The sequence below is a fragment of the Silene latifolia genome, chromosome 4, assembly GCF_048544455.1.
Source record: "Silene latifolia isolate original U9 population chromosome 4, ASM4854445v1, whole genome shotgun sequence".
Lineage (NCBI taxonomy): Eukaryota > Viridiplantae > Streptophyta > Magnoliopsida > Caryophyllales > Caryophyllaceae > Silene > Silene latifolia.
The window spans coordinates 6,725,953-6,753,752 of NC_133529.1; the positions used below are offsets into that span (position 1 = coordinate 6,725,953).

General features: G+C 34.7%; 1 protein-coding gene and 1 non-coding gene across 2 annotated transcripts; one reads left to right on the forward strand and one right to left on the reverse strand.

Moving 5' to 3' along the window:
• Positions 1-1,474: 1,474 nt before the first annotated feature.
• LOC141650999 (uncharacterized) lies at positions 1,475-2,907 on the forward strand. The gene is made up of 2 exons (XM_074458729.1): positions 1,475-2,225; positions 2,873-2,907. The coding sequence occupies exons 1-2, from the start codon at positions 1,475-1,477 to the stop codon at positions 2,905-2,907; spliced, it is 786 nt and encodes a 261-aa protein (XP_074314830.1).
• A 16,154-nt stretch (positions 2,908-19,061) lies between these two features.
• On the reverse strand, positions 19,062-19,134 carry TRNAK-CUU (transfer RNA lysine (anticodon CUU)). The gene has a single exon. It is a non-coding gene; the product is annotated as a tRNA-Lys (tRNA).
• Positions 19,135-27,800: the final 8,666 nt, after the last annotated feature.

The window sequence follows — 27,800 nt, forward strand, 5'->3', positions numbered from 1 at the left end:
CAAATGGGCATGTTATCATCAACATAAGGAACCCAACAGAAACACAATTACACATACACTTTGATATTTTAAATTTAACAAAAAATATGGGAATATGCGATATCTCATTGATTATGTGAACGTAGGTGCAATGATTTTAATCCACAATAATAGAAATGCATTCCCCCCCAACTTCCCCGGTAGAATGTACTCCGTATATATTATGTGTATATAAAGGCTGGTTGTACGTGTGCAATTAATCATAATACATTTTGAAGAATCAATACAAAAAAAAAAAAAACATTTTCAAAATTTTAATCAATTGTTTGTAATTTTATTTGTCGACAAAGATGAAGGGAGCCTCAATCAAATTCGCTTCGATTCTAATCATTTTGGTTATTGCATCAAGTTAGCCTCCAATTCTTAACTTTTTTTTTTTGGTCTCATGATGACTTATAAATCTACATTTCCCATGCAACATGACGTTTTGTTTTTTTTCTAAGCCATGTTTCCTGATTTTCGTATATGTTATTGTCAAGTTTTGTTATCCAAATTAACATATTTCAAGATGCTTAAATGTAGACCAAATGAAGAACATGTGTCAATGTCATTACCGATCTAACATGAATTATCAATTGAAATTGCAGGTATGACAATAGCCACAAAAGCAGGGGACTAGGACAAGTGCAAAGTAAATAGCGATTGTGCAAAGTATTGTGAAGGTTCAAGGTTTGCACAATGTTCGGAAGGCGCGTGTTTTGGTATGAGTCAACAAGCTGTCGATCAAGTTAATCCTAAATATCAATGTCGCTCTAATGCTGATTGCCCCTTGCCGTGTCGCCCTTGCTTACAACAACTATGCGCCGGTTGCCTTATTTAAGTACCTTAGTTTATTGCATGTTTTGTTCCTAATTTGTTATTTTGATGAGTTAGACGACATAAATTTGCAATGTAAACACATTAGTTTCAAGGTTAATTTGTGGTTTTGTCAATTATTTTTAATGAATTAAAGTGCTCAAATTGTTTCCAATGTTAGTACTATGATTTAATTATCATTATCATCTACTATCTCCTATTGAGTCGACTTTCTATGGCTTTCACCCGTAAAACATAACTTTTGTGATTAAATAAGAAAAACAAAGATAACGACTTAGTAAGAGATGAATGACACCTGACCTTTCTGTTAGACAAATATCTATGATATTTGGTAGTCCATATTTTATGTAAATATTATCCATAGCTAGCTAACCATATCTCCTTATTTTAGGCTAACCATATCCTCTAATCTAGGCATGTATATCTCCTAACAATATTGTACTCTGACTATATATTTTGATAATAGACGATCATCCCAATTCAAGGGATTACCAAAACTAACATGGTATCAGTGTTCTAGGAGAGTTTTCGATCTCTCCCTGTTCCCCTGTGCCTGTGTTTTTCCTCACGGCAATTTTTCGAAATTACCGTTGCCTCACGCACAAATCTTTCGATCACCATGACCAAATCTGGCTCCCAAACCCATGATGTTTCGGCATCCTCTAAACCCGGCCTGCATCCGGTCTATACCGTAACCAATATCCAAAATAAAATCTGTGTCCTTGACGGCACCAAGGTCACTTACGCATCGTGGGTTCGCCTTTTTAAACTCCACGCCCGAGGGTACAAGGTGCTGTCCCACATCGATGGCACCCCGGCCCCCGCTGAAACTGACGAGTCCTACGACTCGTGGTGTGAAGTCGATGCGCACGTTTTGCAATGGATTTACGGTACATTAAGCGACGAACTCCTCCCTCGAGTGCTTGAAGATGAATCGACGGCCCGCGCAGCATGGTTACGGGTTGAAAACATCTTCAACAACAACAAAGGGGCTCGCGCTGCCGCTCTCGAGAATGAATTTAATAATCTTCGTTTCGGGTCTATGCCCTCGTTGGATGCCTATTGTCAACGCCTTCGCGAGCTTGCCGGGATGCTCAAAGACGTTGATGCTCCTGTCTCCGACCGCCGCCTCGTCATACAACTGGTACGTGGCCTTCCAAGTGAGTATGATACTGTTGCCTCTTACATTAATCAAACTACTCCTAATTTCGAAACAGCCCGTAGTATGCTTGAGTTAGAATTACACCGTACCTCAGGCCGTGATGAGCCTGCTACAGCTCTTGCTGCCCCTGCCACCCCTACTGTTGAACCCTGGGTCGACACCACCCCAAAGGCCACCCAACCTCGTCCACCCAACAACAACAGCCACAGTCACAATAACAATCGTCACAACCGCCGTTATAATAATAATAATAATAATAATAATGCCTATAAAAATAACAATAATCGTTCTCCCTCCAATTCTCCACAATACGGCCCTTCCACACCCTCCCCGTGGCCACAACAACCACCATGGCCGTACCCCTGGACCCCTCCACCATGCCCTTACCCCACATACCCAGGCTGGTCCCAGCCGTGGCCCTTCTCTGCCCCAAACCAACCTCGCCCTTCTCAGTACCGCGGACAGTCCCCTCGTCCCTCTGGTCAGGCGTATGTTTTGGAAATAGAGGCTCCTCAACCGACTGATCTCAGCCAATCGTTTCAAGCCTTGGCCGTGCAAAACTATGTTGAGCCTTGGTACATGAATACAGGTGCTTCTTCCCACTTGACTTCGGACCCAGGTATGATTTCTACTCCGCTTAATTCGAGTAAAATTCGTTCCATTTATGTTGGTAATGGTAACACAATTCCAGTTTTGGGCTCTGGCACATCGAACCTTACCACAAATTCCCGTACCCTCCACCTTCACAATGTCTTACACACACCGAACATTATTAAAAACCTTATTTCCGTCCGACAATTCACAAAAGATAATAATGTTAGTGTTGAATTTGATCCGTTTGGCTTTTCTGTGAAGGATATTCCGACTGGGAAAATGATACTGCGGAGTGACAGTACTGGCGAGCTCTACCCTGTGTCCACCAGTCCGCCCTGTCTCAAATCGTGTCAGCCACAAGCTTTTCTTGCGCACACCAATGACGTGTGGCATTCCCGTCTCGGCCACCCCGGGACCTCTATTTTAAGTTTTTTAAACTCGCACAATAATATTGGTTGTAATAGTACTCATTATTCCAGTCTTTGCTCATCATGTCAAATTAGTAAACACAAAAGACTTCCTTTTCAATCCTCCTGCTCAACTACTATTGCCCCGTTCGATATTGTTCACTGCGATCTATGGACTTCCCCGATTTTGAGTAAAACCGGTTATAAATATTATATGGTTTTGATTGATAATTTTACTCAATTTGTGTGGGTTTATCCCCTTAAATTTAAATCTCAGGTTTTCGAAAAATTCCGACAATTTAGCCAATTTGTGTCTACTCAATTTCATCGAAATATCAAATCTTTTCAGTGCGACATGGGCCGTGAATTCGATAATAACACATTCTCTAAATTTGCTACTGCCACCGGTCTTATTTTTCGATTTTCGTGTCCTCATACCTCACCTCAAAATGGCAAATCCGAAAGAATGATTCGTCGCCTCAACGAAATTGTCCTTGTACTTCTCCATCACGCATCCCTTCCTCCACAATATTGGGTCGATGCCCTTCATGTCGCAACTCATCTCCACAATATTCTCCCCACATCCACCCTCAAATTCCGTACCCCCACTTCCGCTTTATACCTCAAAAATCCGTCCTACGACCACCTCCGTGTTTTTGGTTGCGCATGCTACCCTAATCTCTCTTCCACTCGCCCACATAAACTAGCTCCTCGTTCCATTAAATGTGTCTTCTTGGGCTATCCCCCGAGTCAACGTGGTTATCGATGTCTCGATACTTCCACGGGTCGTGTCTATGTGTCTCGCCATGTCACGTTCGACGAAACCAGTTTCCCCTTCACTGAAACGACCAAACCTGATCGTTCAACCTACTCCTTCCTCGACCAGTCCACTGACCCCATCATACCCATCCTTTTCGACACAATCAGCCCAGACCCTACCCCTACCGACACACCACCCAACCCACCCCAAAGCCCAACCCCCACCGCAACAAACCCACCCAGTACCCCTGCCTCCCCGACAATACAATCCCCTGCCCACACTCAATCCCCTGCCTCTCCTTTATCCCCGCAAATAGACTCCCCTACCCACGTCCAGTCCCCTACCTCACCCCCTTCCTCCCCCCCCCCCCCACGTCACCACCCCCTCCTCCACCTCCCCCACCCCCTCCCCCACCACCCTCACACCGCATGACCACCCGTGCAAATAACGGTATATTTAAACCCAATGTCGACCCCGACTTTGCCTATACCGTCACATCCTCAATTTCTCCCATCCCAAAATCCCCTCACCTTGCCTTGCGAGACCCAAACTGGAATCGTGCTATGCAGGACGAATTTTCCGCATTAAGGGACAATCATACTTGGGACTTGGTCCCTCGCCCACAAGATGCATCTATTATCCGTTGTATGTGGCTTTTCCGTCATAAATTTCATGCAGACGGTTCTCTTCAACGCTATAAAGCCCGCCTTGTGGTTAATGGTAAGACACAACAGATCGGAGTTGATTGTGATGAGACGTTTAGTCCTGTTGTGAAGCCTACTACAATCCGTACCGTCCTCAGTCTTGCCGTGTCTAAATCTTGGCCTATGCACCAACTTGATGTTAAAAATGCTTTTTTGAACGGTCACTTGGAGGAAACGGTCTATATGCATCAACCACCGGGTTTTGTTGATCCCTCTAATCCACATCACGTGTGCAAACTTCGTAAGTCTCTCTACGGCCTTAAGCAGGCTCCTCGAGCTTGGTATCACCGTTTTGCCACGTTTATTTTATCACAGGGATTTGTTAGCAGCCGATGTGATTCTTCCTTGTTCATTTACAAGACTTCGACTGCCATGGCCTACCTGCTATTATATGTTGACGACATCATTATTACGGCCTCCACACCTGCGCTCCTACGGTCCATTATCACCAGCCTATCCCAGGAATTTGCCATGACCGATCTGGGTAATCTTCATCATTTCTTGGGTATCTCTGTCACTCGTAAGAGCCACGGTCTATTTCTTTCCCAACAGCAGTATGCTAAAGACATTCTCAGCCGCGCCAAAATGAGCTCGTGTAAACCATGTTCTACCCCAGTTGAACCCGGCTCCAAACTAAGCGCTGATAATGGTCCTAAGGTCGAGGACCCGGTTTTATACCGTAGTCTTGCTGGTGCCCTACAGTATTTGACTATCACTCGCCCCGACATCTCTTATGGTGTTCAACAGGTGTGTTTATTCATGCATGATCCTCGTGCCTCGCATTTCCATTTTTTAAAGCGCATTCTTCGCTACATTCAAGGCACTCTTGACCATGGGTTAACTATTCGTCCCTCACGCACACTTAATCTAACGGCATATTCCGATGCCGATTGGGGCGGTTGCCCGGACTCTCGTCGCTCCACTTCTGGATACTGCGTTTTCTTGGGTGATAATTTGGTGTCCTGGTCCTCTAAACGTCAAGCGACGACCTCTCGATCTAGTGCTGAGGCCGAGTACCGTGGTGTTGCCAATGCCGTTGCTGAGACGAGTTGGCTTCGAAATTTACTTCTTGAGCTTCATGTTCCATTGAGCCGCTCGACACTTGTCTTTTGCGACAATGTTTCCGCTGTCTACCTCTCTGGCAACCCCGTTCAACATCAGCGAACTAAGCACATTGAGATTGATATTCATTTTGTTCGCGATAAGGTTCAGCTAGGTGAAGTTCGTGTCCTACATGTGCCCTCCGAATATCAATATGCCGACATCTTCACCAAAGGACTACCTCGTCATTTCTTCACTCGGTTTCGATCCAGTTTAAGCGTTCGCTCTCCTGCCGCTTCAACTGCGGGGGCGTGTTAGACAAATATCTATGATATTTGGTAGTCCATATTTTATGTAAATATTATCCATAGCTAGCTAACCATATCTCCTTATTTTAGGCTAACCATATCCTCTAATCTAGGCATGTATATCTCCTAACAATATTGTACTCTGACTATATATTTTGATAATAGACGATCATCCCAATTCAAGGGATTACCAAAACTAACACTTTCCACTTGTAACGATCTCTACTTATCAATTAGAAGTATGTTACAATTGGTCTCACTTGTGACAGATATATCCGTCACAAGTTTATGACGGGTCAAGTATTACTCACATGGTAGATAAGACAAAAAGTAAAATGCATAGGGAATCACAAATAATTTGTCTTTATCCTCTAATGTGAGTTTTATTTGACCTGTCACAAACTTGTGACGGATATCGACCGTTACAAATGAAAATTTGTGATTATGGTAACAATGTATGTCGGATATTTGCACAATACGAGTAGTATTTAACACACTGTAGTCATATACTCCCTCCTATTCATTTTAAGTTTCCCCTTTTAAAAAGGCACGCAAATTAAGGGGAGGATTATTTTATTGTAAAGTATTGTGGTGGTGTAAGGTAATTGGAGAGGGGAAGGTATTATTGTGGGGTAAGATGATTAAAATAAGTATTGTTGTGGGGTAAGGACGTAAGGTGATTAAAATAAGATAAAATATGAGGATTGTGAGGTATTGTTGTGGGGTAAGGTGATTAAAATAAATATAAAACTTTACTAAATAAGGAAAGTGAGAGAGTTATATGAATAGATGAAAAAGGAAAGGGGAGAGTTAAAATGAATAGGAGGGAGTAGTATTTAAGTAAGTCTATGTAGTTTAACAAACAAAATTGAAATCAATCTGTTTACAATCTTTATGCATTTTTTTATCAAGATTTTTTTTTTTTTCTGAAAGACATCCTTTTTTTTTTTTTTTTTTTTTTTTTTTTTTACTTCAGACTTCAAGGGGCCTAATTGCTAGGTTTTATATTTATGTTGCTCTTCTATGTAGCCAATTAGCCGTGTAGCCATGTAGGTACATTATTTTTTACCGCGCTTGCATAGAAAGGATAAAGGTATATACACGAGGTATCACGATGATGTTTTTTGTAAAAAAATTAATTAGATATTTGATAGAGTTAAAATTGTTCGTTGATATCCAATATTATATTGAGATAAAAGCATTAAACCACAATTCACAAAAGGTAAATATTAAAAAAACAAGATTAAAAAATTAAAACATACTCCCTCTGCCCCGTTCATTTGTTGTCATTTTCTATTTTTGGGTGTCTCAGTCATTGTTGTCTTTTCTATTTTAAGAATGAATTTAATGAGTAATTTGATCATTCACACTCAATTTATTCCACTTGTTATTTAGTAATTGGCCTCTTCCCCTTTCCTTAGTCTTTGTGCCAAAATCAAAGAAAAATAAATAACCGAGACGGAGGGAGTACAAGAGTTCTACAATCTATACATCTATGTAGATCTGGCAAAATGGGTTAGGCCCGAATGACCCGACACGAAAAAGCTGACCCGAGACCCGAAAATGACCCGAACTTGCTTGACCCGAATATGACCCGAAACTCGAATTGACCCGACCCGACCCAGACCCGACCCGAACATTGTCTGACCCAATGTTGACCCGACCCGAGGTGACCCAATCCGAAAAAACCCGACTCATAACTGACCTGATCCCAAATGACTTGAAGTGACCCGAAATGACCCGAAACGACTAGTACTAACTCATATTAATACTATATATATCAAAATAAAGTTTCATTGGTTACAATAATCCTTAATAAATAGTTAAATTTGCAAAATAGTATTTCTTAATCAAAATAGTATTAACTTAAGTGCTTAACCATTAACTCAAAAGCAACCTGACCCAAAATGACCTGTACCCGAAAATCACCCGACCCGAAATGACCCGACAACAGGTCACCCGAAATTGACCCAAAACCCGAAAGTGACCCGATCCGACCCAACCCGACCCGAAATATGTGGCAGACCCGAAATAACCCGACCCAAACTGACCCGACCCGTATCCGACCCGAGTGACCCGTTTTGCCAGGTCTACATATATGGCTATATAAAGTTCGATCAAGAAATATACCAAAAAAGACCGACCTAGAACGATCCACGAGCCAAAGAGTACAAACTCAATACCAAAATACACACAAAGTCCCAAATCTTGCATTTCATTTCAGTTCAAATTAACATTTCATAAGTCCTAACTCCTAACCATCATACATTCATACTAATAAAACATTTTTAGTACATTACATACATAAGACCATAACATTTGACTTTTAAGTCTTTTTTAATCTAGTGATTAAAACTGATGAACCGTAACAATAGGCCAAGGGTTCAAATCAAAACCTCTTCCATTTATATTGTACTGGCCTTACATCTCATTTGACACCAAAAATAATGACGAGAGAGGAAACATCTTTCAACTAATCTTTATCTTCTAGTAGTGCTAAGTTAACGGGAATACGAATGCGTTATTTTCTTTTAAGGTTATGAATACATGAAATTAATTGACTTATTTCTTTTAAATTTTAGGATTTTGCATTCAAATGGAATCATATTATCTAGTTCAGATCATTTATTTGAAACAGGAAACATATATATTTCGAACTTTTAAATTTAACAAAAAATATGGATATATACGATGTCTTACTAATTATGTGAACGTATGTGCAATGGTTTTAACCCATAATAGAAATGCATGCTCACACAACTTCCCCGATGGAGTGTACTCCTATACACCGTATATATTATGTGTATATAAAGGCCGGTTATATATGTGCAAGTAATCATAATACATTTTTAAGAATCAACAAAAAAATACATATTCAAAAAATCAATCAATTGTCGTAATTTTTTATTTGTCGTCCAAAGATGAAGGGAGCCTCAATCAAATTCGCTTTGATTCTAATCATCTTGGTTATTGCATCAAGTTAGCCTCCAATTCTTTTTTTTGTTCTCGTGATAACCTAATTTACATTTTTCATGCAACATAACGTGTTTTTTTTCTAACCTAAGTTTGTTGATTTTTGTATATGTATGTTATTGTCAAGTTCCGTCACCTAAATTTGTGTATTTTAAGATGCTTAAGTGTTTTTTTCTTTTACTTTTCCTGCATCGTAATTCATGAATATATAAATGTATTTGCGAGCATACAACCAAATCAATTTAATTTAATTTTATCAATTATTATCATTGTTAAGTACATTATTTTTGAGTGAGAATAGAGTACGTATCGGGATAAACTTATATTGATAGATTTAAATTTTACCACCAAACATCAACTTTAATTTATTATGTAATATACTATTTATCTTGTTAAACTATGTACGAGTATAAAATATTATTAGTGTACCCTAAAATATATTGACTATTTATTTGTTGACAACGCGATCAACTAAGCATGCTAGGTAAGCGTAACATATAGTCCGGATGTTGGTGATTTAAGAGTAATTACCGGTTCATTTAGCGTAATTAAGATTGGTTCGTAGATGGGTAATTTCTAAATAATATAATGTGAGTTCGGGAAGTACGGAGTGTACACTCGCATAATTATTTACGGAATTACGGTATAGTTATTCGGTTCGAATAACTATGACGGAGGTTGATAGTAATTAAATTACTCGGGTTTTAATTAATTGAAACCAGGAATTTCGAAGAGTTGTGACTCTTGTAAATACATCTCCATATACCCTCCTTTGTTATTATAAATAGACAAAGGGATGAGAAGGAAAAGGGACAGTGAAACGAAATCTTCTCTTTGCATCAAGGAACATATAACATTCTACAACAAAATACTTCTTAATTATATCTCGTATTTCGTGCCGAATACGAGAGGGCAACCGTCTTATCTCAATAGAAAGTTCGATACAACCCAGGCACTAAAGTAAGGGTCGAATTGTTCTATTAGGAAAGCATAGCGATTCGGTGCGGTTTTCATTATTGTCAATCCTTATTCGTGCATACTCAAATATCTAACAATCTAATAGAACAATTTTGAAATCTGTCAAGATGACGAATGTCAAGGAATAACAATGAAGGATTCTTATGAGTATTTTCGATTTGTGATGATGAATACTACTGGACAATGTCAAAGTCTATTGGTGCAATGGTTAATATTGCAGGAGACATCTACATCTCCGTGGAGTATTAAAGGTTGTGAATTCGTTTCGAGAATTTTGACATGCTAAAGGGGACGTACACCTTATTCTGGATTATATTTGGGACGTTGATCATGTTATTGATCAGTTTTATAACTACTGGCAATATAATTATGGAAACTTCACAAGATAAGTAAACTATACTCTTGTTTTGATTCATATGATACTTTATCAAGAGTCCGTAATTATCACTTACTCCGTGCGTGATATTGCTTGCAAGTCTTGATACTTGTAATTGATTCTTAATGTGCTGTTATAATGAGCATTAAGTGCATAGACTATTAATTTGAATTTGATACATGATTAGAGTGTGTTTACATCATGGTTATTGGGGTTATGAATTTCATGCAATGGTGTCCGTTGATTTGATGTTCTTTTATGAATTATGATGGTTGATTCATTTGAATAAAAATTACTTTTGAATGCCTCTTTGGATGAATAATGATCAGTTTATCTTTGTTCCATCTTTGATCCACATGTAGCATGCTTGTGTGATCATGATATTTTAAGAGGATACAACAAGGATATATGTCGTCTTTAACCATGTAATTAAGATATAATGTATTGGATATCTTGGGACTTTTAACATTTTTGATAAGTATATAAATCATAATAGTGGTACTTTATTAAGTGATTGTATGTATTGACTATATGTCATATGGAAGAAGTTGTGGAACAATGCCTTTTACAATGAAATATGATGAATGACGATGATTCATGTTGGTATGATAGTCGTCAAAGTGTAATTCATGTGTCGTATAATGTTTATTATGATAAATTAGAATGAATAATGATTTGTTTAGATGCTTATTTTCAAGTTCAGACATGTTTTTATTATGGCATTATTATGTATGGTATGATATCATGAATTAGTCGCCATGGTATATGGTAGTTGTCAAATGCTATTTTTATGTACTGCAGGAAAATTGCAGAGCATGTTTCAATCATTGTTTTTATTATGTGGTAATCAATCATACCGTAATAATTGATGCCTTTTACAAGAAGGGCGTTTAAGGCGGTTCCATGTCTTATTTATACATGTACGAGTAAGATATATTTATAGTATGGTTAATAGGGATTCTCTTTGGTAGTAACAATTCATATTAATTAAGTTACAACAATGGATATATTATTATTTATTGTATGAATTGTACGTGTACTATAACAATAGCGGTGTACTATTGAATGTAAAAGGTGGGTGTGAATATCTCTAGTGAAATCCTCCTTGATATTATACATGGTAATGCGGGTTGAACGGTATCACACGGTTGCTTGCTTGTATGGCTCAATAGCAAAGTGTATATGTTGTTGGGTGGTGGATAGTTCCGGTTAATGGTTACTTCAGCCACCCTTGGTTTATTTAAGGAAGTTGTTGGAGACTTACCCATGAAAAGGGACATATTTTATGTTATTTTTCGTCTCATTGTTGTTAGTCCTTGGTATTTATTTGGAACAAGTTTAATGAGATGGGTATTATGATGTTTTAATCAATGGATATTTGATCGGTTATTTAATATTGTTGTTAGTGTGCTAACTGTTTTGTAATGATTGTTTAACATGTAATGTTTTATGTAAGCATTCAAAGTTTGTTTATGTAATTGTTTTTACCATATAATCTCGGGAATGATGGTTTGCGATAACCATGGTGAGATTATAGAATCATGATGGTTTAACCATGTTAGAAGTACATCAATAGCATTGAATGTATAGTTATTTGACGAGTCCGGTAAAGGAGTAGTCATTTGTTGTAAGATTATTGACAAGTTGATATTTGGCAATAAACCAAAGATGATTTACCTTGTAAAAGGTGGTTCTATTATCGTGTTCTTCTATGAAGGACATGGGGGAGGTGGTATGATCCTTGGTATTAGAATCAAGGGTGAGAGTATGATTATTATTCTCCGATTAATACTCCCAAGAGTCGAGAATGACGGTTTTATCCAATAGTGAAAATGGAGTCATGACTCGGATCTTCACAAGGGCTTAGTTATTGCGGTTTGACAAGTTGTGTAAGTATACTAGTATAGCTAGTACTCATCTTTGGCAAGGGATTAAGCAAGTGTGACAATGTATAAAGTAAACCATGAATTATGGTTTGTCCTATGTCATTTCTCCTTCGGTTTTAGAGGGATAGTATTTTGCAAATTAAAGTACCAAATGTAGAAGGTGATTTTCTACTAGTGGTAGTGTATTTTACTTTGGAAAGTATCATGAGTATATGGACTTCCAGGAAGCGAATTTGCATTATGAGTTTGACATTGGAGTTGGTATGCGCAGTGTTAGCATAACCGGTTAAGGCTAAGTAGCTAAGGAAATTAATTAATCTACGGTATTACTTAAAAGTATTAGACCAATTTCATCTATGTTTGTGATAGTAAATAACGGTGAACCAGGGTGTTTGCTATAACACAGTTTATGGACTATCATAAATGGGGATAATCTTGGTTGTCTTTTGTGAGATCTCAGTTTTTAGTCGATCACTTTGCATGAAGGGTCAATTATGGACTTGGTTATTAAGTCGGTTGACGGGATGGGTCTAAAACTCGTATAAGATCCTTGGCGATAGGATACCCAATTCCCCTCTAATACAACGTTAGAGGCTGAATTCAATGTGGAAGGCCTATTGTTAAGAGATTGAAGCACACAATAATTTATATCCCGAGGTGTGTGCTTAGACTTGCATGTTGTAAGGTTGATCTTTTGAAAAAGTGTGTTTGCAAGAACACGATGAAAAGAATCAACCTATATGAACATGAAGTACAGCCGCTTCAAAGGAGTATGGGTTTGACTCCTGAAATGTTCATGAATAGATATGGGACACTAGGCTTTTAATTAAGTGTCGGTTTATGTAATTTTTAGAAGTAAATTAATTTATGTGTGAGTTATCTTCAAGTATTCAAAATGGGTAGAAAGGGTTCAATGCTTAGTCACACCACGATACTCGAATATTTGGAATGTGTAATTTCACTATGTGAAAATTCAATCTTCGTGACATTTTCATTTATGCATAAATTGGTATGTTTGTTAGGTTATTTAAATTCTTGAATTACGCTTAAATGGGGGAGGAATGTTGGTGATTTAAGAGTAATTACCGGTTCATTTAGCGTAATTAAGATTGGTTCGTAGATGGGTAATTTCTAAATAATATAATGTGAGTTCGGGAAGTACGGAGTGTACACTCGCATAATTATTTACGGAATTACGGTATAGTTATTCGGTTCGAATAACTATGACGGAGGTTGATAGTAATTAAATTACTCGGGTTTTAATTAATTGAAACCGGAATTTCTGAAGAGTTGTGACTCTTCAGAAATACATCTCCCTATACCCTCCTTTGTTATTATAAATAGACAAAGGGATGAGAAGGAAAAGGGACAGTGAAACGAAATCTTCTACTGCATCAAGGAACATATAACATTCTACAACAAAATACTTCTTAATTATATCTCTGTATTCTGTGCCGAATACAGAGGGCAACCGTCTTATCTCAATAGAAAGTTCGATACAACCCAGGCACTAAAGTAAGGGTCGAATTGTTCTATTAGGAAAGCATAGCGATTCGGTGCGGTTTTCATTATTGTCAATCCTTATTCGTGCATACTCAAATATCTAACACCGGATGAAGTACATGTGTCAATGTCATAACTGATTTGACCTGAATTATCACTCGAAATTGCAAGTATGACAATAGCCACGACAAGGTGCAAAGTAAATAGCGATTGCTCAAAGTACTATGGGGGATCCAAGCTTGCACAATGTTCACAAGGCGAGTGTTCTTGTACTATCAACCATGAAACTGCCTATCAAGTTAATGCTAAACAACAATGTCGCTCTGATGCCGATTGCCCCTCCTTGTGTCGCCCTTGCTTGGATCAACAATATTGTGGCGGATGCCTTGTTTAATACTTTAATCTATTGTACTCGACATTATTGATGAATTGAGATTTTGATGAACACATGCATTAGTTTCAAGGTTATTAATTTGTGGTTTTGTCAATTAATTATTTTTAATGAATCAAAGTGCTCGAATTGTTTTCAATTTTAGTAATATATGATTGTATTGTTTCAACAGAACTTAATAGTTTCAACCAGTAGCTCACAACCTCAAACCCTGATTTTTGCAAACTTTAATTTTAATAACACCGGCTTGCAAAAACAAATACATTATATATAGAGTAAATTAAAAATAACTCTCTTTTAAAATTCTGTTTTTTTAAATTACTTCCTTATATAATTTTTTGCTAAAATTACTTGCTTAAGATACACTACTTTTATTAAAAATTGCTTCAAAACTCCAAATTAGGTGACTTATCCGTATGTTCTTCAACTTATTCTCCATTGTTATACCTTTCCAAGTACAAATTGGCTAAGGTACAAACAGAATAAGTTCATAAACATACGAGATAAGTCACCTAAATTGGAGTTTTGAAACAACTTTTGATAAAAGTGCATTTAAAGGAGTAATTTTTAAAAACTGAATTTTAAAAGGGGGTTATTTTTATTTACTCTTATATATATTGCAAACTTTTGACAATATAAAAACAATTTCCTTAAAACAAAAACAAATTAATTCGAGTTAAACTAAATTTAATAGATTGAGCTGAACTAAACTGAAATCAGTTGATATTAAGTTTAACTAAACTGAATAGATCGAGCTTAACTAAACTAAAATCAGTTGAAATTAAGTTCAAAATAACATAACCTTATTAGACTTTAACCTATGTTTTTTTCATAACAGTACAAACTCACTATAAATTTAAAATTAATTTATTACTCATCTAAATCACTCACATCCGGCTATGTTAGAACCCTAAAACTCTTGGCTACACTTCATCTTTTATAACCTTTTGCTATAACTCGACTTGCCATAAGTTTATACACTGAGCTTTACAAACTAACATAAATCATCGTCGCATAAAGAGTATTATGTCACCAGAGAAGAGCTGATCCTCTTTCTCATTTTGTGTCCCATTGTACTCTCTTTGTGACATATCAGTCATTTAAGAGAAATTGCTATTAATTTTGTTATATTAAAGAAGATGTTTCACAGGATGAAAGCAATGAGACAAGAGATGAGACATAATAATGGGACTGATGATCTCAACTCATTTTGTGTCCCATCTCGTGCCCCATGTTAGCTTAGCGTACTACTAGCAGACACTATCTCCGTCTCATTCTTTTCTTTATCTTTTATTTCTTTTTAAGGAGTATTTTAATTAAAGGTAAATAAATGTTTGAGACAGAAGAAGTAAAAATTCTTTGGAATTTAGTCAAAATAAATTGTTAAGTGTCTTTGGTGACTTGTAGAGACTATCTGTCTCATTTTTATGTCCATTTCCAGTCCCATTACTTTTATTTTGCGATATATCATCTTTCACATAATAAAATTAAAAAGAGTTTCGCTTAAATTACTGATGTGTTATAAGGAGAGGATAATGACATAAAATGAGTCAGAGAATCCGCTCTCAACAGAAATACATACGAATGCGTTATTTTCTTTTAAGGTTATGAATACGTGAGATTGGTAGACATATTTCTTTCAAAAATTAGGATTTTGCGTTGAAATAGAAACATATCCTTTGTTCAAATCGTTTATTTAAATAGGAAGCATTTAAATAGTGGAATTATAAATTAGGCAAAAAATATGGATATGTGCGATGTCTTGCTAATTATGTGAACGTAGGTTCAATTATTTTAACCCATAATAGAAATACATGTCCATACAACTTTCCCGATAGAGTGTACCCCGTATATGTTATGTGTATATAAAGGCGTGGTTGTATGTGACCAATTAATCACACGAAGTAATACATTTTGAAAAGTCAAGCACTAAAAAAAATACATTTTCAAAAATTAAATCAATTGTTTGTAATTTTTATTTGTCGACTAAAGATGAAGGGTGCCCCGATCAAATTTGCTTCGATTCTTGTCCTCTTGGTTCTTGCATCAAGTTAGCTTCCACTTTCTTATAATATTTCTCTCTTTTTTTTCCCATGATAACGTAACTTACATTTTCTTGCATGCACCAAAATATTTTATGTTTTTTTTTTTTTTTAATTTATAAATCAATAAATTTTTGATAACGTACCCTTCTCAAAACCTAAAGGGCATTGTATTTTAGTGAGTTGAATAACATATTTCCCCGTGTTAATGTATGTCAAAATTGATCCGACCTGAACTATCACCCGAAGCTTATAATAACATATTCCGTATATGACTACAGGTGTGATAATAGGCACAACAGATGGACTAGGAAAGTGCAAAGTAAAAAGCGATTGTGTAAAATATTGTGAAGGTTCAATGTTTGCACAATGTTCAGAAGGCAATTGCTTTTGTTTTGGTAATCAAGCTGCCTATCAAGTTAATGCTAAACAACAATGTCGCTCTGATGCCGATTGCCCCTCGTTGTGTCGCCCTTGCTTGGATCAACAATATTGCGGCGGTTGCCTTGTTTAATACATTCATCTATTGTATGTACGAGACTTGATGAAACTGATATTTTGATGAGTTAGATGAAGGAAATCTCTAATTAAACGCATTAGTTTCGCAGTTATTAATTTGTGGTTTTATCAAATATTTTTAATGAATCAAAGGGCTTGAATTGTTTCCAATTTCAATATGATTAAATTATCACTAGTTTAGATCCCGCGCAATGAATGCGCGGTATTTATAGAGTTGCTAATATAGACCCCGTGCAATACATGCACGGTATTTATAGAGTTTTGCTTTTTAGTTTATTATATATAGAATTTAAATTGACAATTCACTTATTTTTCATGATTCTCCTTAATGTATTTTGATTACAGAAATAAATAAAAATTTAAATCGTAAGAAGTAATAAAATGAGTATTTTTTTATTTTTATTTTTGTTTTTTTATCGAGAAATTAATGATGTTAATTTACAAATATTTACTAATAAAATATTTTATAGCTGCAATTTTTTATCATAAAAAGTCAATGAATTTTAGCAAATACTTACTAATACCATATTTTTTTAGCCGCAACTTCTTATCATAAAAAGTTAATAATTTTTTATCAATTAGTTCTGTAAAAAAATATTTTTCTTAACCTAAGAAGACCGAAGATAAATTTGTGCAGAATGTGAAATATTAAATGTTATAAATATTTAAATATAAAAAATTATGTCCATTTATAACTTATCATGTCCACACCTATAGTATATGCTAAACGTACCAAGCACTATTCTAGAAAATATGTTTTAGGCGGGAAAAGTTACAGTTTCGCTCATTCATTTATTAAATAGAGGATTATATTACTACGGAGTATATTTTAGTATTTTAGATTTGCGGATTATAAATAAGCAATACGACGAGATTCCAATGCAATTTTTATAAAGGAGGGAAAGAGTTGTTTATGTGGCTTTCACCCTTAAAAAGTTAAAACACCCCCTCACTACTAAGAGAATAAAAACTCTTGTAGTTTTCTCGCCTAAAAAAAACTCTTAAAACTATACATCGAAACAATATTACATTTATATTTTACCTCTTTTTGCAAAAAAAAAAAAAAAAACAATCATTATCTCTAATTTATTATGCAATCATTTCCATAAGTGTTATCCTTCATCAGTTACACTATAAAATTATGCAAATCTGCTTATTATGCAATCTTTACCATAATTATTGTTCATCGCTTTACTTACACTCTAAAATTACGCAAATCTGGTTCTTATATTATCCTTCATTAGTTAGACTCTAAATATGATTTTCTAAAAAACGTAACATATTTTTATGTATTATTTGTATTAAAAATAAAAATAAAAATATTAGTTTAATTATTTGTAAATTGTCTTTTTAAATGCGTAGTATACTGTTTTTACCTGTTTTCGTTATAAGGTTAATAGACATTTTAGTTAAATCTTACATCACTTAATTGTATTTTAATGTCATATCAAGTAATGATATACTAACATTATATTTTTAACAGTAAAATAAAAATAGTTTAAGAGAAAAATAACTTAACTTAAAGTGTCTTTTGATGGTAGTAAATTTTTGTTTTCTACCTCTTACTAAGATTATATTTAGTACGGAGTACATTATAACATTAAACTGCAAGTACAGTTAATTTCTGCAATTAATTTGATAAGAAAGTATTTTCATAAAACAAATCTAAAAAATACCGTGCTGTAGCATGTAAACTATACAAGTAAAGTATATTAAAACATCTTTAGATACACTCACCTCAGTCACATGTGCGCTCGCGCGACCCTGAGCCGTTTTGAATAGATGGTTTTCCCTTGATGAAATACTTAATTGAATTGAGTTTGAAATGGACATTATATTATTATTAATAATATTATCATTTATATTACTAATATATTATTATTATTATTACTATATTTATTATTTTATTACTATTTTATTTTTTATATATCTTATTAGATTATTATTATTATATTATATGAATATATTATTATTATTATTAATTGATAATATTATTATAACATTTATTATTATTATTATTGGTATTATTGTTATTTTTATTAGTATAATCTTTTTATTATTATTTCAGCTCAATTCAGTTCAGATAAGTGCAGTTCAGTTCAGCTCCATTAAGTTTAGTTCAGTTCAGTTCAGACAATTCAGTCCAAAAGAACATGGCCTAAGTTTGCTTTTAAGAAGGGTTAAACGACGTGGGTAGTTTGGCTCGTCACCAAATAATTATGGGGTGTTTTGATACATTAAAATCAATCTTAGTATTCTTGGTCCTAGGTCTCTAAAGTCGAGTGTAATAAGAGTAAAGAGATAAAGATAAAAGATTTTTACTTTAGCATTCTACGATTTTCACACTAGAATAATAATAAAAAAAAAAAAGAGACTGAGTTATGACCTCACATAGATTGAGTGAGGGGTTAGGCCGGGAGGATACGTCTTAGAAAGTCATGCATGACACCTAACTCCGTCCGCTCATAGCGATTTCTAGCAATAATGTATGGCCGATATATCTTAAGTTTAGATGCATGAATGCAATAACATTTCATATAATAGTGCTTAACACACCCCAATCGCGCACCATGGGGCTCGAACCCACGACCACAAGGTTAAGAGCCTTGCGCTCTACCAACTGAGCTAGACGGACTTATTACTCAAAATAGTTCATATTCCGAAATCAAACTTGATACGTGCATTTTATATAGTCTTTTTGAACCTTTATTGCACGTATTTCTATGCGATTCTTGTAGTATTATGCTATAAATGTCCCCCGGATAGTCTACTTTGATTTGCTTTACTTTATTTGCAGGAATGTACCAAAGAAGGCGGAATTGAGCCTCTTTATCGTCCCTTAGCTTGCATTTACGGAGATGGAAGAATTGGAGCGGAGTTACAACTACCTCGGGAAGCGTGAAATCGTCTCAAAAGTCAAATCAACGAGCAAGGAGCTAGTTCAGTGGTGTTGGACTCGATCAAAGCCTTTTGTTGGCCATTCTGTTCAATCGAGTACATATGGATGCTGAGACGACCTCGATCGAGACCCTGCTGTTCTCGATCGAGAGGTGCTATTTTGGTGTCTGTTCGATCGAGAGGTTTTGCTGGAATAGTGTTCGATCGAGGAGTCTGAAAGTACTCGATCGATCACTTTGCTATTTTACGCGAGATTTTATCGCGAGAACTTATTTATTTAGTTAAGTGCGTGTTTAATAAATATCTTTCCTATATAAAGGAACGACGTCATTAGGTTTAGGTCATCTTTTGAATCATCTTTCATTCTGCGTACTTTACTCTTAATTACTCAGTAGACATCTTCCTTTGCGACGTTGCTTTGCTCTTTACATTCCGGATTCGAACTTTTGTAATCTTTCTTACTCTCTTCATTTAATTTAATTCTCTTTTGCACTCTTAATTTCTTGTACTTAATTTCTGTTTTAATTAGTATTCTTATTGGTTTATGTTATTTTTCCTTCATCATCTCTATATTATGTCTTCTATTTTATCTATCGTTGTTTGTTTCACTATGAATATGCATAGATAAATCCCTTATTTCTAGGATTAGGGGAGCTATGATAGTAAAACAATAATATTATAATTAGATTAGACGGTTTTGATTGTGAGAATTGTTTCATAACAATTTAATTGTAATTGTTTAGTTGAGTGCACGCTTCTTGTAATACTACGGTTTTCTATGTCTTTGGGTACTCTATCGAATAGGACTTACTCTGTCGAGTAAGTATGTTTTTATACGAAACAGTAGTTTGCCTGATGGGTACTCGATCGAGTAGGTGTGGCACTCGATCGAGTAAGGGGCACTCGATCGAGTAAGTCACTTACTCGATCGAGTAAGTGATTCTTACGTGTTATTTTGCCGGGTTTTGATGGTAGCGCGAGAAGGATATAAAAGCATCTTTTGTCAGTTTCTTTTCATTTTACCCTATTCTAAGTTTCATAAAAGACAAAAACAAGTTACGTTACTTCTCCTTCTTCGCATTGTTATCAAATCCCAAGGCTTGAGTCGTTGGAATTCAGTGTTCTTTGCGCCGTGGAGTCCGTAGCGTTGTGGGTAAGATCCTTGTACCGTTTTTATGTTGATCCGTTAACTTTGGTTTAAACCCTAATTGAGTAATTTGGGGGTTTTGGGAGTATTGTTGATGTTAGATTGTGATTGTATGATTGTATGTTTGATAGGAATTGATTTCATTGAAGAACGATTTTGATTAGCTGATTGTGATGATCTTGGCGATTGCTATTCCAGGTAGGGTTTCCTTACTCAGTATTGGCTACATAATGTGTGGTGTTTGTGATGGTGATTGTTGGTTAATTATATTGTTGGTTTGATTTTGGTGGTTGTTAATTATATATTATTGATTGGTTGTGTATCTGTATGTGATCTTCGGGGTGCGTCCCTGGCTGAGTGGAGTCACTTGCGGGAGTGGCTTCACGCCCTTGATTCGCCCCTTCTGGTTCCCGTCACAAGGGAGATGTGCACATTAATGAACTTGGGTTTATCGCTCGATGGAGATGAGCGGGGATTTGGTGGGTACGGCTACGGTCCCCCACTGGCGGCGTGGACTACTTTTTGCGATGGGTACTCTGGCATAGCTACACACTTTAGTGTGTAGTCAGTTGTGTGGAGATTGGAGATTGGAGATTTGTTTGAGCCGTTTGAGCTGTTTGTGATATTGTTCCTTTATGGTATTTGTTTTATGTAATCAGTACTGACCCCGTTTAAATGTTTTAAAAATTGTGGTGATCCATTCGGGGGTGGTGAGCAGTTATTGAGCAGGTATGGTTTATGCGCATGGGATAGCTGGGTTGAGTCATCGCGAGTTGTTTTAGAAGTCTTCCGCCGTGTCGAACGTTGTTCTTTAGCTAGTTGCTTTAATATTTGAGAACCTTTGTATTTTCTTTATCAGTTTCGGATTTGGTTATATCGCCTTAAAATTTATTATTATTAAAGTACGTTTCGTTATTGTCTATTTGATTATCATTGCCTCGGATAACCGAGATGGTGGCGTTCTCATACCTTAAGTGGTCATGGTAAGGCACTTGGAGTATGAGGGTGTCACACTTCTAAACTAGTTAACTTGGTTAAATTCAAACCTAAATCGGAAGATTGGATTGAATAGACCTGTTATGAACAATAGACTACACTAATGAGGGCGGAAGCTAAGTTAGTAGTATTTTAGGGCGGATAGCGGACCGGAAGGACCTTTCCTTTACCCTTCTCACATCGGACCGACTGACCTACTCTTAATAGGATTGTGTGATATCATATGATGAACCGACATCCTAGCATTTTTCTCTCTATTTTGATCACATCTTGTTTCAATTCTTGCTATTTTATTATTGTCTCTTTCTTTGCCTTTTACTTCAGTTGTTAGTTTAGAAAACAATTTAAACACCTCCAATTTAATTTGTTACCGTGACGGACTAGAATAACAAGTAGATATAATAGCCTCCCTGTGAGTACGATACCCGACTTACCTCTACTATATTAGTTAGAGCCAGTTGGTTTATTTTTGATAGGGTTGCGACAGCCATGTCAAAACCTTTGTCAGTCTTGTGTTGAACCTAGTCCATAATTGGTAATTACAAATTTATTGATTTTTAGAGGTCAAAAATCATATTTGTTTTCGAAAAATTCACGTGGTACCCTCGAACTTTGCCATTTTGCACATGGTACCCAACTTTTTAAGTTTGTGGACATTATACCCTCCATGTTTGATTTTCATGCACAACATATCTTTTTTGTCGCTCTAAAAAAAAACTCAATTGCGCATAACTCCTAGATCGGAATTCAGAATCGCCCAATTTTTTTCGTTAAATGATTATCTCGTCATAATCTGCGATTTGAGAAAAAAAAAAGTGTCGACTGACATTTTATAAGGTTTTTTTTAACGAAAATACCAAATCAAACATATCTTCGATCATAAATTTTCGAATGACCAATTTTGTATTATCAATTTATAGATCTCGAAGAGTTAATCAATTTGGAAAAAAAAAATTAGTCAATTCCGATTTCTGGTCTATAATTTATGTTCAATTGAAAATTTTAAAAACGATAAAAATGACATGTTGTACTTGAAAATCAAATTTCAAGGATATTATGTGCATACACTTAAAAAATTGGGTACTACGTGAAAAATGGCAAAGTTCGAGGGTACCATGTGAATTTTAACGTTTTTTTTTATCAATATGACATAGTTATTTTTATCATTTTTTGTTATTTTTAGTTTGATACCATGTGTATTATTAATCTCATACCCACCCTCCCCCTTGCGTATGAAAAACTCATACCTCATGGGTTTGAGGTATGAGTATGAAACCTTCATTTTCGTCAAACATACATATGGTATGAGTTTGGTTCATTCCAACTCATACCTCATAGTCTCATACCTATATTGGTTGAACCAAATACCCCTAAAAAAATCTCATTCGCTCCTGAAAATTAGGGGGAAAATGAAGTTTTTCAACTCTAAAACGTGGGTTCCTATTTTTTAGCACAATTAATTTTCACTCTCCTATTTTGCTTCTATTTTTAATCTACTTATACTCCTTAATTAAGGATGAATTTAAAAAAATTACAAATCAATAAATTACAAAATATTATGTATTTAGTAATATTTTGTTTTCATCATTTACTGTAGTTGTTGCTCATAATTTATTTGGGCAGCTTAGATAATAATAATTTATTTATTATTATTACTGTAATTGTCGTTATTAATATTTTTATTCAACTGAATACTAGTTGGAAATTGAGTTACAACATATTTGGCCCGAGAGTATTACAAGTATTTATTTATTATTATTAAGAATTATTATTACTATTTTTCTTAGTTTTATTATTTATTTTTTATGCGCTAGATAAAACAATGTTATTCAACTGAATTCAAATACTCCCTTCGTTTTTTATGTATGACAATTTGGAAGTAAGTCTTTCATTTTAATTTTTAAAAAATATATTTCTTCAAAAATTATTAAAAGTGTAATCATTAAATTTCTCACGAAAAGCTCTTTTATACAAGTATACTTTATACATATCATATTTAATGAGTGTCTTGACTCTTGACATGTGTGAAAGTTATATGCCAAAAAAAAAAAAAAAAAAACAGGAGTAATAACATACTAGAAAACTAATTTAGTAAAGTTATTGAAAATTCAACTGTATCTACTTATAAGTTATGTCCGCACTAGTTTAAAATTTTTAGTGTGCGTTATTATTATACATCATGTAATTTAATTATGAATTGAGAACATTGCGTCTAATTATGTTCATATTAATATATTTCGTATATTAGAAATTTAAAAGTAATCCGCATATTTTTTTTTGTACGGAATTAAAAATAACCCGTATATTTTTGCACGGGATTAAAAATAGTTTTCTTTCAAGGTTATGAATATATGTGACTAGATAGACTTATTTGCTTTCAAATTTAAGATTTTGTGTTGAAATAGAAACATATCCTCTCGTTCAAATCGCTTATTTGAATTAGGAAGCATATAGCCACTATAGAATCATAAATTAGAGATACAGAATATGGATATGATGTCTTACTAATTATAGGTACGTTGGTACAATGATTTTAACCCATAATAAAAATGCATGTCCGCACAACTTCTCCAATCGAGTGTATATATTGCGGGTATATAAGGTGTGGTTGTATGTGTACAATTAATCAAACGAAAGTAATACATTTTGAAAAATAAAGCACAAAAAAAAAAATACATTTTCAAAAAGTGAATTAATCGTTTACAATTTTTATTTGTCGACTAAAGATGAAGGGAGCCTCGATCAAATTCGCTTCAATTCTAAGCATCTTGGTTATTGCATCAAGTTAGCCTCCAATTCTTAACTTGTTTTTTTGGTCTCATGATAACCTAATTTACATTTTCATGCAACATACCTTTTTTTTTAACCCAAGTTCGCTGATTTTGGTATAAGTTATTTTTAGATGGTTAAGTTTTTTTTTCTTTTACTTTTCCTTCTGCCTCATAATTCATGAATATATACACAAAATGAATTGTATTTGTGAGCATACAACCAAATCAATTTACAATGATTTTTTTTCTCTATTATTATCATTAAGTACATTATTAATGAGCGCGAACAAAATATTCATATAAATTTCTATTGATAAATTTAAATTTTTTAACCATACATCAACTTTTTAATATATATCTTAAACTATGTACGAGTATAAATTAAATATTGTTAATGTACACTAATATATACAAACTATTAATTTGTTGACAACGCGATCAACTAAGCATACTAGTTAAGCGTAACACATAGCCCGAATGAAGTACATGTGTCAATGTTATAACTGGTCCGACTTAAATTATCTCTCCAAATTGCAGGTATGACAATAGCCACGACAGGGTGCAAAGTAAATAGCGATTGCTCAAAGTACTGTGGGGGATCAAAGCTTGCACAATGTTCACAAGGCGAGTGTTCTTGTACTATCAACCCTGAAATTGCAGGTATGACAATAACTACGACAGGGTGCAAAGTAAACAGCGATTGCTCAAAGTACTGTGGGGGATCAAAGCTTGCACAATGTTCACAAGGCGAGTGTTCTTGTACTATCAACCCTGAAATTGCAGGTATGACAATAACCACAACAGGGTGCAAAGTAAATAGCGATTGCTCAAAGTACTGTGGGGGATCAAAGCTTGCACAATGTTCACAAGGCGAGTGTTCTTGTACTATCAACCCTAAAACTGCCTATCAAGTTAATGCTAAACATGAATGTCGCTCTGATGCCGATTGCCCCTCCTTGTGTCGCCCTTGCTTGGATCAACAATATTGTGGCGGATGCCTTGTTTAATACTTTAATCTATTGTACTCGATATTATTGATGAATTGATAATTTAATGCACACTTTAGTTTCAAGGTTCTTAATTTTTGTGGTTTTGTCAATTAATTATTTTTAATGAATCAAAGTGCTCGAATTGTTTCTATTTTCAGTAATATATAATTGTATTATCACTATCATCTAAAGAGTGTCTATGTATGGCTTCCACCCGTAAAACATATAGTATCATTTCAACGGAATTTAATAGTTTCAACGAGTAGCCCCCAACCTCAAACCCTGATTTCAAACTTTAATTTTAAATTTATGTCGCAAACTTTAAATAATAATATAAAAACAATCTCTTTAAAACAAAAACAAATAAATTCAAGATTATTCAATCATAACACACATTCATCAACTTGATGATCAAGTAATGCGCACACGAAGATTCTATTCCTAATATTCATCCTCTTCGATCGAGCAAACCATCTAAATTTATAAAACTTACGGAGTATATAAAAAGAATCTCTACTAATCCAAAGATATGCATGCCCATGCCCTAATCCAGTGTCTAATTATACCTAATCATACGTACTAGTTTAATGACTTGGCCTTGTTCTTTTTGGATGAAAAAGCTTAATTGAACTGAATGAAGTTAATTAAGTTAGAGATAATTTGCGGGAGATGAACTGAATGAAGCTGAACTAAATTTAATAGAGCTGAACTAAATTGAAATCAGTTAAAATTAAGTTCAAAAGAACAAAACCTTATTAGACTTTAACCTATGTTTTTTATAACAGTGCAAACTCAATATAAAATTTAAAATTAATTTCTCATCTAAATCACTCACAGCCTGCTATGTTAGAACCCTAAAACTCTTGGTTACACTTCATCTTTTATAACCTTTCGCTATAACTCGACTTGCCATAAGTTTATACACTGAACTTTACAAACTGACATAAGTCATCGTCGCATAAAGAGTTTTATGTCACCAGAGACACTTAACAATTTATTTTGACTAAATTCCAAAGAATCCTTACTTTCTTCCTCAATCATATATTTCCCTTTAATCAACACACTCCTTAAAAAGAAATAAAGATAAATAAATAAATGAGATGAAGGCAGTGTCTGCTAGTAGACCAGTAGTACACTAAGCTAATATGAATACATTATTTTCTTGTAAGGTAATGAATATATGAGCCTTTTTTTAGGCACTTGTAAAGGAAACTCGTCTTACATAACCTTGGCCCGTTTAGCTAGTAAATGGACCACTGAATTGAGGTTTTTAGGGATGAAACGCGCCTATTCTTTTCGGCTTATTTTCACCCTACTTGATTGATTCGACTTAGTTCGATTCTTATTATTTCGATTCGATTCGATTGACTCCATTCGATTGATTGATTGATTCACTCATTTCGGCTCCATTGATTCGATTCAATTGATTCGACTCCATTAAGTTCAAACTCATTTCCTTTTACTCATCTTAAATTTAATAGTTATTATTAATTTTGTTATCAATAATACTATTTTTTTTAATATTATTCTTTAATATTATTATTATTATTATTATTATTATTATTATTATTATTATTATTATTATTATTATATTTAATAATAGTGTTAATAATAATGTTATTAATAATTTATTTATTATTATTATTATGAATATTATTATTAAAATGAATAATATTGTTGTTGTTATTGTTAAAATGAATAATAATGTTAATAATGTTAATAATAATAATATTATTTATTATTATTGTTGTTATTATTATTAGTAGTAGTAGTATTGTTGTTGTTGTTGTTGTTATAATTATTGGTATTATTATTATTAAAATTAATAACATTTATTATTAATATTATTGATGGGGCACGCCAACCGACTTGACCAAAGAGCAATACGGGGTCATACAAGTCAACACGCTTGCCAACATGGTTACGGATTCGCTTGATACTCTACGAATCACGAATTGTTAAAAGCGAATTCTATCAATTGATTACTGAAAATACATATAACACATTTTCTATAAGCGAATCGCGAATCGATAAGGCGCGCGTATTCATAGCGAATATGGTAACTATGCTTGCCAGCCATCATTTGAGGTACACATAGAAATTTATAAATACCTCATTATTCACCCATCAATGGTAAAATACTTCTCACCAACAACTTCCTCTCTCTAGAAGTAAGACTATTCGAACTACTATGAGAGGGCACGGAAACCTTAGCTTCAAGCAAGGTCCCAACTATCCAACGATGCAGTAAGGCATCGAGAAGGACCTGTGCGAACCCTCTCGAGGCCCTATTTGTTACGCGTGAAAGATCCATCCGGAGAGAGCAAGCATAGGTTCGAGGTGCCATCGTCTGAGAGGAGCGCGTTGACCCGACCCGGATTCGAGCAACGCTTACTTGAGTGTTTTTATTCGAAACAATTATTTTTACTAATATCATTATTAATATTGACATTATTATTTATTATTGTTATTAGGAATATTATTAGTAAAAAATTACTAT